Source organism: Culex pipiens, chromosome 1 (assembly GCF_016801865.2).
Source record: "Culex pipiens pallens isolate TS chromosome 1, TS_CPP_V2, whole genome shotgun sequence".
In the NCBI taxonomy this organism is placed as follows: Eukaryota; Metazoa; Arthropoda; class Insecta; order Diptera; family Culicidae; genus Culex; species Culex pipiens.
In genome coordinates, this window is record NC_068937.1 from 61,762,896 (window position 1) to 61,778,294 (window position 15,399).

General features: G+C 39.8%; 1 protein-coding gene across 2 annotated transcripts; it reads right to left on the reverse strand.

Annotated features, from left to right (window-relative positions):
* Positions 1 to 5,810: 5,810 nt before the first annotated feature.
* Positions 5,811 to 15,298, reverse strand: LOC120419864 (vesicle-fusing ATPase 1-like). Of its 2 annotated transcripts, none has more exons than XM_039582712.2 (10): positions 15,233 to 15,298; positions 15,056 to 15,119; positions 14,840 to 14,931; positions 14,677 to 14,765; positions 7,909 to 9,097; positions 7,665 to 7,853; positions 7,319 to 7,609; positions 7,075 to 7,259; positions 6,730 to 6,891; positions 5,811 to 6,664 (listed from the first exon to the last, which is right to left on the reverse strand). In XM_039582712.2, exons 3-10 carry the CDS (start codon positions 14,843 to 14,845, stop codon positions 6,529 to 6,531), a joined length of 2,247 nt encoding a protein of 748 aa, XP_039438646.1. In that variant the 5' UTR covers positions 14,846 to 14,931; positions 15,056 to 15,119; positions 15,233 to 15,298; the 3' UTR covers positions 5,811 to 6,528. The 2 variants fall into 2 exon arrangements, with proteins under 2 accessions (XP_039438646.1, XP_039438647.1); XM_039582713.2 differs by having other exon boundaries at positions 15,215 to 15,279.
* Between the last annotated feature and the right edge of the window lie 101 nt (positions 15,299 to 15,399).

Consider the following 15,399-nt stretch of genomic DNA (forward strand, 5'->3'; position numbering starts at 1 on the left):
CCCATCGCGAACAACATTGAACCCTTCCAGGTTCGGTCTGCCCCTTCGCCGCGATGCTTCTCCGCCTTCAGCTATCTTTGTTGCCGCTGTGTCGTCCCTTCCTCGTAGACTGTCGAGAGTGATTTGAGTACGCAAATGAAATAGATTTTCGTTTTGGGATTTCGTGGAACGAAGAAATCTAGGTGGCGAATGCCGTAGGAAGGCAGAGAGAACGCCGTAGAAACGTCAAAACGAGAAAAAAGTCTTGTAATGTGTGGGAATAAATCGTTTAATGTGATTCAAATTTGTTGTGACGCAAAGAAAATCTTTAACACATGGTTCAGACTGGCTCTCTGTAATGAATTGGAGTCCTGATAATGGCTTTTTATTATTTCAAAATATTTCTAAAAAATTGTTCAATGCCAAAAGTTTAATTGATGAAATGATTTCAAATCAACTGGCACGAAAATCTTGACATTACGATTAGCTGTGAAGCGTTTCAAAACTTTAGACGTTATCCAACGTCAAAATACCATAAGATCTTAGAGCAGAAAAACCATAAGATCTTAGAGCAGAAATAAATAGATCTTAAGAAATATCCGTTTCGTGATTGATTTTGTGGCCAAGAAACGCAAATAATAAAACTATAAAAAAATCATTAACTTTTGTGTCCGAAGTTCTTCGTCATGATGGTTATGCCTGTAGCATTACCACTGCACCTTTTTTTATGTAAATGACATCGAGAACGGACAATTGGGAACCGAGATATGGTCGGATTTTCACCGAAATTATTGTTCCAGTGGGTTTAGTAAGAGTCTCGCCAAAATTGTTTTTCCATGATACAATACAGAATTGACCACTTGACCCATGTTCCAGAACCCAGATTGAGATTGGCCAAGATGTCAAATTTCATGACAGTAATTTAACCACTTTCAACATGTTTTTTTTTAAATTAAAAATATCAATGTAAACGAATTGAATTATGAAACTGATGATTATGAATTATGAAGTTATGATTGCACATAAGCTCATTCGAGCCTCAAATTTGACCAGTCATTCTAAAATTTTGAGTACCGCTGTCCGCAGTCTTACGTCCTGCGCGCGCTATAAAAAAACATCGAGCTTATGTAAAGGGGCCATGCATAAACCACGTGGACACCCTTGGAGGGAGGGGTTGTAGTCAGCGATTGTCCACTTTCCATACTAAACAAATATTTTTTGTATCCCCCCACGAGGGGGGTGAGGGGGAAGGGGTCTGAGATTTCAAAAAAGTGTCCACGTGCTTTATGGATGCTTCCAAAGAAACGTTGTATTTCTTTAAAACACTTTACTAAAGGTTTTCGTACAAATAAATATCTCTTTTTAATGAAGAAAAATACGATATGTTATCCAGTCATTCAGCTTTTTTCCTAAATTCAAAAAAGGCGGCGATGATGATGGGAGATTTTGTTGCACAGTGGTCAAGATCGTACGATTAAGTGGACATTGGAAATTTCGGAAAATGGTGCAGTTTCAGAGCCGTTTTTGTCTTCAACAGTGTTGTTTCAAATTAGAAGGGACAACTTTTGGCTCGGTTGCACTATGGTACATTGGGTGACCAAGTTTCAAAAAAGTGACCTTCTCCAAATATTTTTTGGTATTTTTTTCTCGAAAGTAAACATTCTAACTAAGAAAAATCCAAATTTTCAAAGATCTAAGTTTGTTCATTACGGAGATACGCAAGCTGAAAGTCAAAAAATGTAGTAAAAAACTAGCGTTTTTCGTAAGACAAGGCTGATTGTTAAATTTTAACATAGCTCAGCCATTTTAAATATTTTATTATGACAATTATACATCGTTGGAAAGGGACCATCCATAAACCACCTGGACACTTAAGAGGAGGGGGGGGGGGGGGTAATGCGATTGTCCACGATCCATACAAATTGATTTTTTACTTATGGACAATTGTCCACGCAGGGGGAGGGGTCCCAAAGGTAATGAGATAAGCTTTGAAACTATTAATAGATAAAATGTCGTTTCCAAACCAAAAACTGAAGTTTTCATTGAATAACTGGAGCATTTTTTTTGACAAAACTTATACAAGTTATATGGCATGGAATCACAAAAAGAAACACACAGCAGTAAATAATAAATATTTGACTTAAAATGAATTTATTACGCTTGACAAAATTTTGTTGGAGGGGAGGAGGGGAGGGGGGGGGGGTGAAAGAATGAGTGGGGAGGGGTTGTGTCCTTAAAGTGGAGTTGTATTAGCTTATCCATAATTTAATAATATAAACATGCAATACAATATATACGCAATTCTGTTGTACTTGCAACTGTATGAAAAGACTATTTATTATAAACAATCAACTACTGAAAAACATGAAAAGTCATAAAAATCGACGAATACCGTTTCAATACCATACAATTACCCAAATTTGTATAAAAAAACATTAAAAAAGCAAAAAAATAATTTGGCCGCCTGTTTGTATGGGGATGGCCCATATTGGGTTGGAAATTAAGGTGGTTCACAATTAGGGTGTTTCAAAAAAGTTAACTTTCCTAGAATATGTTTGGGATTATTTTTTTCTTCTCTAGAAATTCGTTGGGCGTGTCAGTCCTAGCAACTTAGTCGAATACATCACAATTTTTCTTGCAATCTACGCTTTCTACGACCACTTTATCAAAAGCATCAAGGCCTCAAAAATCAGTTTGTTTCACATGGCAATTCAGAGTTAAGTTTAAGTGTTATTCTAAGCACTCTTAGAACTTTTAAAAACCAAATATTATCATTATCGTAAAACTGATTTTTGACTTGATCGTCAAAAATTACAGTCAATTTATTGACAAAAGTATGCAAAAAGGTTCTGGGTTCGATTCCCATCTGCTGCAACCTTCCATCGGATGAGGAAGTAAAATGTCGGTCCCGGCCTTGGTTGTTAGGCCGTTAAGTCATTCCAGGTGTAGGAGTTCTCTCCATGCCATAAGTACAAACAACACACCAAACCAAGCCTACTCCGGTGGAATCACTGGCGGCGGTTGGACTCGCAATCCAAAGGTCGTCAGTTCAAACATTGGGGTGGAAGGTTCCTTGGAGTAAAAAGAGGTTTGGGTGCGCCTTCGGACTCCTAGGTTCGAGCAGAAACTTGCAATAGAGACCACAAAAGACCCGGGGGTCGTTAATGTGGATGGTTTGATTTTTGACGCAAAAAGTAAGGTCACTAGGAAGTGAATGGAAATGTTAGTTTGATATTTGAGTAATAGAGACCGCCTAATAGCTTGCATCTCTTTCAAAGTATCACGTAAGTGTTTGACAGGGTAAGTGAGACGGGTAAGAGGTTCATGCGTGGCAATCATTGTTGGAATTCGAGCGAGAAGAAGGAAAGCATTTCTCGCTCGCGAACGAGGGAGAGAACTTGTAGTACATTTCTCTTCTCGCTCGCGCTCGCATTTTCGTTCGCGTTCTCGCTCTCGCCGCGAGCGCTCGCGAGCGCCTCGTGCTAGCCGTTTGCCCCAAGCTAGCAATTTGTTTATCAGGCTTATGAATACGAACCAGGCGATGGTATAGAGGTGTAACTTCAATCGCTGTGTTGTTTTTTTGTTCGTTTCTAAAACGTTCAACTTCTCGCGAACGGGCAATTCTGGCTCGCGAGCAAGCCCGTTCGCGAGCGGAGGAGAGCACGGGCAATTGGTGAGTTTCTCTCGGCAGCTCGAGACTCGCGGCGAGAACTCGAGAAAGAGAAAATTTTCTCGCGAGAGCTCGATAATACCAACACTGGTGGCAATGATGAAACCAGTCAGAATTGTGTATAGTTTCAAAATCTGCATATGCTATTAGATTCATCTGAAAACTTTCCAATTCGATCCATCAAGCTTTTTAGTGATGAAGGCCTAAGCCAATTCATTACTTAAACGATTATTTTTAAAATTCCAAAGGATTCCGAAAATTCACGGTGAATGAAAGTTTTCTATTCTCGAGAATCGCTACATTAAGGCAAAAGCTACATACATGCATACAAAATTGCAAAAAAAGCTCTGTTACAGTTTGAAGTAGAGGGTGACGAGCGGGAATTCCCGGGAAAAATTTCCCGGGAAATCGACCATTTTTGGACCTCTCGATTCCCGGGAAATTCGGTCGAGACTCCCGGGAAATTTTATACTTAAAAAAAAAGAAACAGAATTATATAAACTAATCCGAAAATTATTTTGAAAAAAAAAAACAATGTTTAGAACTTCCAAGTTAATGTTCGCTGTCCAGGTTCGAATAAACCAATGCTTCTCTGATCTTGTAATTCAGAAAGTTTAAAATTTAACTTGTCAAAAATTCCAATAACTTTAATTGAGAGAAGCCAAAAAAATTGGACCTCAAAATTTACAACCCAGAAATGAAATCTAAAGTTTTATAAAACAAAAATTATTTATTATTTCTAAAAGGGAAACCTTTTGAAAATAAGTTTAATTATCATATCCTCTACTGAGAATAGCAACCCTCATAACCTGTGTTTTTTCAAGTCCCTAGAGTAATTTTGCTGTATCAAGGTAATTTTCTTGTTTGATGTCAATAAGTCAATCTTTGTAAAGCTAAGGTCCACCAATTGAGAACATTCGGATTTTCCTGATAACTGTAATTTTTTTTTCAATGAATATTAACAGTTGACCTTAAAAAGAAAAAAAACTTGTTTAAATTGTTTTTCATCATATTGCAAATATCTCGATACTGGGAAATTATATATAAGCTATTTTTTTACTTCACAAAAAAACTAATAAGAAGTTCATCCAACAAGCTTGTGAAACTTTAGAAAACCACTCAGTGCGAATAAAGATTCGTTAACATTCCAAACTACAATTTTGAGTCCCAAAAAGCACAAGAAACGATCTTGTATTTGCAGATTCAAATCGAAAGGTAGATATAGTTCCTCAGATAAAAAGGATACTGAAGTTAACGTTTCATAGAATAAGTATGAATTAAATGTAACTTAATTGATTGAAAAGAAAACAATATTATTTTCTTTTAAATTATTGCCACTATTGACGAAGAAAAAAAAACTCCCGGGTCCCGGGAATTCCCGGGAAATGGCAAAATTCAACTCTCGATTCCCGGGAAATTGAAAATCTCGAGAATCGTCACCCTCTAGTTTGAAGTCTCGGCTCACTCCAAGTGACGGGGTCCAGTCACCGTTGAATCAGCGGCGTTTAACTGTATTACCTTACAGTATGAGCGTCGCGACGCCTCACTTGTTTTGCAACATCAGCTGTTGAAAGCTGCTGTTGCGCGACTATTTTTTTGTCACAGCGAGATTTGTGACGTATCGTTAGGTTGCTTCATCAAACATTTTTTTTTGTTGCATGTTATTTTCTTGTGTTGTGGCTTGGCGAGGAGGAAATTCTCAGTAAATAAGTTCAGCAAAACAGGTTTCAGTTCAATAACAGTTTATTCATTGATATAATATATTATGTCAGTAGTGTTAATTATTTGAATTTTAAACTTTGTGTTATTATGTCTAGCCGTTTTTCTTCTTTAATTGTAGCGTTATCGTAATTATCTATCCACTATGCATGCACACAATAATCACCTTGCCACTTTCCTTTTCCTTAAATGATTCCTAATAAACTCAGTATGTGAGCAACAAGCTTTCATGGAATGTACAACTGATTTGGCTAAAAATTTAAACTTTACGCACAATGCGCGTTTGCTGCATCAAGAGAAACTATCTATAATGATCGTGTCTCAACCAGGTTCATAACCGATCGACGTTATTGCGTGTTTTTGTATCTTCTTCTGTTAAACAAAACAAGTGCGTCAAATAGAATCAGGATGGGCGTCTGTGAAGAGAAGCAAAATGGGCGAGTTTCTACTCTCTATAACTAGCGAATTTGTTAAAATTACAATTGGTATTCTTTTTTTATTGTTTTCCAATCACGAAGGGTAACTCAGGTGCGATTGCGTGAGGTAGTTCACGCAGTCGCGTTTTGTTTGCTTTGTTTTCTACACGACAGTAAACTTACAATTAAATAACAAAAAGTTACGCGCACACAACACACATCTAGAAGATTAAGAACAAAGGCTCTCTGGAGTTTCGAGCTTTCGTTCGATGACGGAGTAGAACAAAACAAGAACCATTTCATTCGCGCTCTGCACCGATCTCTGTTGTACGATGAACAAAACCAAAGAGATAGATGATGCCTTTTTTTCTGTGGCAGACTCTCTGTTTGTCTCTAGCTAAGACTATTGGAAAATGCAGCAACACTAATTTAGCGTAGAAGAAAATCTGTAAATATCAATATCCTCTTGGTGGCCTGTGGTGTAGTTGTAATTATTTGTTTCCTTTCTAAATTTTTGTTTTGATTTGTATATATAACAACATTAGCCTGTTTAATTGATAGCATTTTCGGCGCAACCGCTCTTTTTTTTCTTTCTTAAGATGAGTTGCTTAAAGAAACATCTTATTAGCATAATCTGACTGTGTAAGCCCAAGTCAGCTATATAGCAAAGAAGACGTTGTCCTTTTAAAATGTGTCGTTGAAAGAGATAATACTTAGATCCCATAGCTACCCTCCGGTTATAAGTTAGTGGATGGATGTTCCAGCATCGAGCGCTCCTTCCTCCTCCAGTTTGGTGAGGAATTTGTTCACTCGCTGCTGCGGTTCGGTTTGCCGCGACAGGTCGATCAGGTCGAGCAGCTTCTTGATGCCGACAAAGACCCTGCAAGGAAGAATGACGGCCAAATTGACAACAACTCTTAAACTCAGTAATAGAAGCAAACTTACTTGTGACCCTTCATGCGCTTGTAGATGGTGGACAGATCGGACTTGCTGAACACGTCCGATTCCTGCTCCAGCACCGAGAGAATGTGCTCCGGCTGGGACAGGTTCGGGACGTGCAGGACGGCCGTGAACGCCGACAGCATTTCCATGTCTTCCAGCACTTGTCTGTAGAATAGAAAAGAATGGAAGTGGAACTATAAAATGACAACTTTCGTGCGACGCATCCGCGGTAATTGTTGGTGCGATTGCCTTCACAGTTGGCACATTTGAGGCGCGCCTTCAACTGAAAACATTGCGCTGCGTTCATCGGGAACTCGGAGTAAAACACAAAAACCTTCTACAACCTACCTTCTACTGGTGGTGCACAGAATGAGCAGCTTCTTGCCACGCGGCGGTTGCTTCTTCAGCAGAACCAGCAGGGCCTGCAGCGTCAAGTTAGAGTACCGCGGCCCAATCGGACCGTAATCCAGCAGCCGCTCGATGTTGTCCACCAGAATACAGCTGAGCGTCGAACGGTACGCATCGTCAAAGTACTGCGTGAAAAAGTAAAAATTAGTCGATGTTCGATCAAGTGTCGACGAAGCGTTCCCACCTTCCGAATCTGCAGACACTTTGCATTCTCGGTGAAACCGACCATCTCGTCCGGCGTGCACACCTTGACGAACGGAAAGTCGGACATCTTGGCAAGCTGGGCGGCCAGCGCCGTCTTGCCCGAGTTGGGCGGTCCCTCCAGCAGGATCGACACCAGTCCGGAACTTTCGGAAGCGCGTGCCTGCTGGGTGTACAGGGCGCCATCCTCCAGCACGTGCGCCACCGGAAGACCCCAGTTGACAATACCGCGGATGAGGTAACTCTCAAGCGCTTCTTGCGCCGTACCAAAGGCCTGCAAAGTGGACAATAAGACGGAGTTCAATCGGGCAACGAGGATTCAAACTTACCGGTTTGATGTCGTTCTCGAGGGCGTGCAGGAAATCGGAACGGTTCACCAGCAGCTTTTCCATGGCTTCGGGGTCGACTTCAACCTTCGAGGCAGCCTTGATCAAGCGGTTCATGGCCGTAGACTGAGCGGCACGGACCAAACCTTCCAGTTCGGCACCGCTGAAGTTCTTCGTTAGTGTTGCCAGTTCCTGAAATAATTTCAAGATATTACAAAATTCCTCTTCAATTTCCAAGTCTACAAACCTTATTATCCACATCGGGATTAATCTTCTTAAACTCACGCATGCGCTTCGTGTGGATGTTCAAGATCTGGAAGCGACCCTTCTCATCAGGTAAACTGATTTCCATCTGCACCTCGAGTCGACCCGGACGCATCAAGGCCTCGTCAATCATGTCCCGTCTGTTGGTCATGCCGATAACGAGAATGTTGTTCAACTGCTCGACACCGTCAATCTTGGCCAGCAGCTGGTTCACCACCGTATCGTGCACTCCGCTGTTGCCGCCGACGCTGCCTCGCGCCTTACAGATGGCATCGATTTCGTCAAAGATGATGATGTGCAGTCCGCTGTTGGGACCGAGCCGTTTCTCCTCCTCCTCGGCGTCGGCAAATAGACGACGAATATTAGCTTCCGATTCGCCGACGTACTTGTCCAAAATCTGCGGACCGTTGACGATCTTCGGCTCGCGGGCGTTCAACATATTACCAATCTGGCGAGCCATCAGGGTCTTACCGGTTCCGGGCGGGCCGTACAATAGAATACCCTTCACGTGCTTACAGCCCAGCTGTTCCACAATCTCCGGTGGAAAGACTCGCGAAGCGAATGCACGCCGGAAGATGGCGTTGAACTCGTTGTCCAAACCACCGATGCCCATTTTTCCAAAGTCCCAGTCCGGGTTGATGATCGACTGCCGCACCACCTTGCCCTTGGCCTTACCGACCAAATTCAGCGACGAATTCTCCGCCTTCTCAAACGTTACCGTCGTATTGCCCAGCAGCCGGCCAAATTGCGTCTTCCTCGGTTCGGCTTTGCCCTTGTCGCCTTGCATGCTGGCGCTGGCATCGATCGCCTCGAGCGACTTCACGCACAGCCCAAGCAACTTCTTATCCATGAAACTAAACACCAGCGGCTGACCGACGGTCAACGCCAGTCCGGAAAATTGCAGAATAAAATCCTTTGCCATCTGGTCGCTATCGTACGGCTCCAGCGTGGTCGTCTTCTTCTGAAGAAAGTCCACCTCGATCGAAACGTTGGTCAAAACTTCCGAAGTACGCTCAAAGTTAAAAGGTTTCACAGATATGTCCTGATTAATTGACAGAGTTGCCCATTTGCGCTGCAGCAGCGAAAAGCCGATGCAGTAGTTCGGCACGTCGTGGCAGCGCTCCACCGAAAAGATGAAATGCGCCCCGGGTGCGGTCGATACGTCGATGTACCTGGAAGGGTTGGCCAAAAACAGTTAGCTTTAGTGCTGATACTGTAAAACATTGTTAAATTGCTGGTACATTTCGCCGAAGGTCATTTCATATAATGGACATTTTGCCGTATGTGTGTGTATGTGCTTCCAGTCCAATATCCTCATACTGACTGAGAATTTTTGGGAAGGTATGGTTTACACAGTTTAAAAATGTGTAAATTTGGAACGTGTAATTTTGGAAGGTTGAATATTGCCTCTTTATGATGTAATTTTACCTCAATTTAGACTGAAAATGCGACATTACACCACAATAGTGGTAAAATCAAACATTTGCAACGGTAAAATTACACATTTTTTTCTGACATAAAAGATGTACTCCTTTCCAGATGTAATTTTACCATGATTTTTTTTCTGTGTATATTAACGGTGCACATCAACCAAAGCTTTTGCACCAAGATTTATGTTACAGATATTTTAGTATTTTCAAAACATCGGGAACTATCGATATAATTTTTCATTCATCCCCTAAAGTACTGTCTACAAAGCGATTTACAACAAAATAAGCGTTTTTTTAACAGTCAGAGTGTTGCAGGATTGGATCCGTAAGTTTGACAATTTTGGAATAAGAAGACAACAACTTCCTTGGTTGCTGTGCACCCTCAAAGGCAGGGAAGATAGTGTGTCGTCACAAAATGGACCTTATCATGTTAGCATTAACCTTTAACATATTAACATTAAGTTAAAAAATAGTAACTGAATCATGGGTCACGGGAAAAAATTACTTTGCATTTGACTATAGTTTGTTTTAGGCTTGGCTTGGCTGAAAGGCTGAGCTCGACAACTAACGCTTGGAAGATGCTGGTAGCTCAAAAGAAAAGGGGTCAAATATAGCTGTACAAACAGCAGAACAATGAAGAGGTAGCAATTCTTTGGAACTTTTCTTTACCATCTCTGGCTTGCTTTCGCTGCCGCTGCTATTCCTTTACCGGTTTCTTTAGCTTTCTTAGGGGAAATCTACCCTTTCCAATCAAACACCTATCTTCGTCATATGGAGAGTTTTATGCTCGATTAAAGCTCCAAAAATACTATTTGGGCTATAAACTTACCAGCAACAGCACCGCCTTGAGTAAGCACGCAAATGTATGCCACTTACTGGCCAAAAAGATCACATTTAATGCACTTTTGATCATAATTTGTATTTTGCTAGACCACTTCTCATCATTTTGTTGGCACACACAGTGACACACACGAGAATCCCTCAAACGCTTAATGAATATCGCCAAAATTAACTTTTCACTTTCGCTTACTTTTTCACGGCGCTTAAGATATGAAATTACTTCCAACTACCGGCAACATGTTCTTTTGATCATTAGTAAGGCACTCACTTGAAGAATAATCCCGAAAAATGTAATAAATTAGCAAGCGTCATCAAAAAAACAAACGCGCCAAGTCGTTTGACGTTTCAATTTTCACTTTGCATTCCAATCGAAGGCTGAAGAAAACCGAGCGAGAGACGAAGGCAAAAAAGAACAAAGGCTGGCCGTCAACACCACCAGCAGCACAGCCAGCGATGCCAGGAAACTTTCCCTAAAAATGCCACTTTTCGTGAGTGTTCGTTTGAACTGTCAGCGCAAATGGCAACACTCGACAGAGTGTTGGAAGAAAAAAGAACTAAGCCGATATTAGAAAAATGGGCGTGGCCCAATGCATTCGCCTCGATTAGAATACCCTTGGGATTTTTTTTTGTTAAATGCTTGGTAAAGAAATAGAATAACTTTTAGTGAAAGTGAAAATAAACAGAAATGTTCACAAAAACTTGCTCTACTCGTTGGTGTACTTGGTTTTAGTAAAATTCAAGGGAGACTCTAGATTATCCAGCATCATTCAAACACGACCGCTTATTAGGATTAAAATGGGTAGATTTCCCCTACCATGTTCGCACACTTCTTATACCCAAAAGTTAACAGTTGTGTTGATTGTTTCAAAAATTAGGCATATTTTCTATAATTTTTTCAATCATCTTGGCTCTCATGGTGGATATTGTAGCACAAGATTATTCGATTTCTTTAATTTTTAGAACCAACACAATTGGGTCCTAAAATGAAGCTTAGATTGCTGATATTATTGTTTACAGTGATAAAGCTTATTTTTCTGAGTACAATGACCCTTTGTACGACCACAAAGAGCTTAAAATGGATTTTTAAATCAATTTTGAAAAATTGACCTCGCGGTCCTTTTTGACAGAAAAGCTCCTACTTGACAGCTCGTTCCAAGGGGACTATAGTTGATCTATCGAAAACATGTTGTCTTGTCAAAAAAAAAAATTACATTAAAATGAAAAAAAGTGATCAGAAATGGTTTTTAATCGTGTTTTTTACCGTTGTACATAAAAATTGACATAGGGCTTTAGTACCCAATTGCATTTAAATTTAAAATATTCTCTAAAACTCGTAGTCGCTGTTGTGTTGGTTGCCCATCCATCGGTTCCAAATTTTAGGGGATTGTTTTGAGGCCCAAACTTTCCTGAAATTTTTCGACCTTTTTTTTGTGTTTCGACGCATAATCGTCCCGTGGGTCCCTATTCACCCCATATGTCCCTGATCACCCCAATTATCAGTTTATCACTCTTATTTGTTATTCTCTTGCTTTACAAAAGGTAAACAAAACACAATGCTTTATAAAACTAATGATTCCGCGAAGGGACCATCCATAAACCACGTGGACACTTTAGGAGGGGGGGGGGGGGGTATGGCGATTGTCCACGATCCATGCAATAAAGATTTTTTTTTTTGTATGGACAATTGTCCACGAATGGGGGGGGGGGGGTTAACAGATTCCCAAAAAAGTGTCCACGTGGTTTATGGATGGTCCCGAAGGAAAATACTTGGTTGGACAATTATGCGTAGAAGTACAACGATGGGACAAACAGACTTGGTGTTGTTTTCACTGACTTTACGAACTAAGTACTAGATTTTATGTGTTTTTCGAAAAACTAAACCTAAAAATGTCAAAATGTCAGAATCGACCAAAAATGGCACCGAAAAAAATCATGCAATGACAAGCCAAGTGCCTTATAGGAGCCTCATCCCTTTCGTCGCTTTCCGCTATTAAATCAACAGTTTTGAGATATATCAACAATCGAGAGTTGCTTGCTCACTTTCATTTGAGCTATTTATTACTTTGGAACAGTCAAAAACACTTTATGAAAGCTGGAATACATGATCAAAGTGTTGATAGGCCGATAATAGAAATAGGCTGAAAAGGGTATAGTTCCCCTACTTAGGGACCATCAATAAAACACGAGTACACTTTTTTGGAAATCAAAACCAAAAAAAGATTAAGAAACAACTGAAAAACAATTCTAGATTACTTTTTCAAAACAACCAATGCACCATTGGTTTCCTAATTGAATTAATAACATCTACAAGCTTCTAAAATAAACAAAACAAACAACAAAAACCAAACATAAAAACAGCAAAACCAACAAACAACATAACAAACATAAGTTTATTTTTTTCCAAAATAAATTTGAACAATCAATAAGACAACTTAACAAATTTTGTTCGTGCTTGAACATTAACGCTAGCAAAACATAGTAAATATTTTTATTGAAGCTTATGTATTGATTTATTGTACAAACAATATGTAGAGGAAATTATTGATCCTTGCACTGTAACTTGGATTTGTCCCGCACTTTTCTCTCGCAATTTTGACAACCAAATTTCCGAAAACTAGGCAACCAGCAGTTGTTTATTTACATTTCCAGTCGCAGTTTCCACCAAACTGGACATTCGCACTTTGAAATTGCGATTGACAGGTGAGCAACATCGGCTCGCTTTGATCATTTTTGGAGAAAATTAAAATTTCCCAAGCCAGTTTGACAAGTCGCAATAGAGCGATCGATAGCAATAATTTAGTGCGAAATCCAAATTAGTGAGAATTGCGCAATATCCTTGGGGATGAGTAAGGACCTCGACGCCGTTAGCAATGTTGGCTTTAAAATAAAATTTCGTGATATCACTTCCCCCCGCCAACATTTTTGCCATGCGAAGCAGGCCTCGACGCTGTATCTAGGTTTAATTCCTAGCTAGGAGCCATTTGTGTCTTAAGAGGTGGTCCCAATGCCGAATAGGAGTTCATGAAGCAAATTAGTCGTCTCCCACCCCTTTTAAATTGAAAAATGAACTCTGAAACCAGCGCTTACTCACAACAGAAACAGAGGCCTCTTCTAGGCATTGTAGGATAGAACAGATTTTGAAATTTATTTAAAAAAATATTATTACATACGTAGTAATAATACAAAGCATTTTGATATGTCAAAATTTCCATAGAGTCTCGGTCAATCAATAATGTAATGATATCGGACAAAATTCGTTAATCTGTTAAACTAATGGTTTTCGGATTATGGTTGTATCGACCATTGTTGCGAATCGAGGATTTACTGGAGCCTTGACGATCAAATGTAGCCTAACATTTCAAAGGACACATGGGTTTTGTGAACCTGGTGTCTTTCACTTATATGACAGTTTAGAGTGATAGAGATGCACTCTTGTTTGCAAGGCTTTATGCCCTAATGAAATGAAAGGCACGAAATAGTCGTCTTAATGACGAGTATTCAACTTGTAAATTAATATGAACTGTTCATTTATGTTTATTTGGTTTTTGGTAGCGGCTCTCTTCGCTACCAATTTGCAAATATTTTTAAAGTTTATTGAAATACTGGCCTCTTATTGCCATAAATATTTTTCAAAGTTCATGTCGCCCCCTCCCTCTACCCTTCAAATTCAATTTAGAATATTTGTAAAATTCCTATGTTCAGTACCGCGTGTTTTTTGAGAAAAAATATCGTCAAAACTTTAGTACTTTGAAAACTAATAATTGCAAAACAACCCTGTGTTGGTGTAAAATACATTGTAAAAGACATTTTTTAATCAAATGTAAATACCATGGCTAATAATTTCAATTTTTAAACTTAATCACCTCCTTCCCCGACTTTGGTCGGGGGAGGTTGTAGACGGCTGTGCTACTCTCCATACATTTTTTTTTTGTATTGGAAGAGTGTTACAAAGGGGGTCTAAAAAATCCAAAATGTTAGTTACGTTATAAACAAACGCTGCCTTATTCATCTAGGCGACGTCAACGATGGTTATATATCAGCGGAAAACGTTTGGAGAAACGGCTATTCAAGAAAGATTTATCGGGAAAAGCCCTACAATTGATTGAAAATCGTTGTGGCTAAATTATACACTGTAATATAATATATAATATACAGTGAAAAGGAGACTGCCCTCACCCCATCTCAAATGGGATATCAAAGTTCTAGAACACAAGGAAGTGGAAAAGACATGCTTGAACTGGTCTATGTTATTATTACCGTCATCAGGGGTGAGATTGGGTCATACAAAAATGCTGATGATGGTATTAGTTTATCACAACTTAATTCGTCATTTCGTCGCATCACCAGATATTATTTTAAAATTATATTTTATTTTTTTAACATCACCAGCAGCCTTCACTCTTAGGGTGTCATGTTTTTCAATTAATTGTAATATTTCATAAGTATTTAAGAACCCAGCAAATTGACTAAGTTTCACTTACTTAATGTCCTCCGTAAAATCCGAGCTGTTAACGATAGCTCTGTTCTTGAGCGAAAGTTCGTCCGTGGGACACTTGGTGGCTTTCATCATCTGAAAATTATTACAAACATTTATTAGAAAATTTATTATTTGATATTAAACGTTCACAGAAAAGTTGAACTTACAGCCATCGTGATGGTTTACGGCTTAAAACGGCAGGTCAATGACAAAAATATACTTCGGAGAAAATTTTCTCCACAGGAACAAGTCCCTTTTCCTGAAATATTAGAGCAGAATGAAAAATCGATATTTTGTGGTGCGATTCAGGATTTCTGTGCAGGAGTTTCTCGCGATATTTCGCAGGTCTTTTTCTGGATGAAGTCACTCTTTATCTTACTCACCTCGATTTGCCTGAAATCGGCAACAACTTGCAGCACAATTTCGACCCAGTTGGCGACGGGTTGACTGTAACGAAACGGTACAATTTCGTTCAATATCTGACCGACAGCCAATTTCTGCTTCTTTTGGCCTGCCGAGGAAAATGGAAAATCAATGCGCACGTCTGAATTTTCACCTACGGTTTTTTTTGCTTGCCCTGTCAGCCCGAGAGATCACTGCACACAAAACACTTTCCTCCTGCAAAGGGAAAACTCAACAAGCAAAACTGTGCTGTGATGACAAAACAGAGACGACGTTGACAGTTTTGTGACGTGTGCACTGTTAAGAGGGAGTGCTCGATAATCTT

Coding starts and splice junctions, on each gene's coding strand:
- LOC120419864 (XM_039582712.2), bottom strand. Junction 7,854..7,908: donor ATCCCGATGTGGATAATAAG/GTTTGTAGACTT, acceptor AAATTATTTCAG/GAACTGGCAACACTAACGAA. Junction 7,260..7,318: donor AGTGTCTGCAGATTCGGAAG/GTGGGAACGCTT, acceptor TTTTTCACGCAG/TACTTTGACGATGCGTACCG.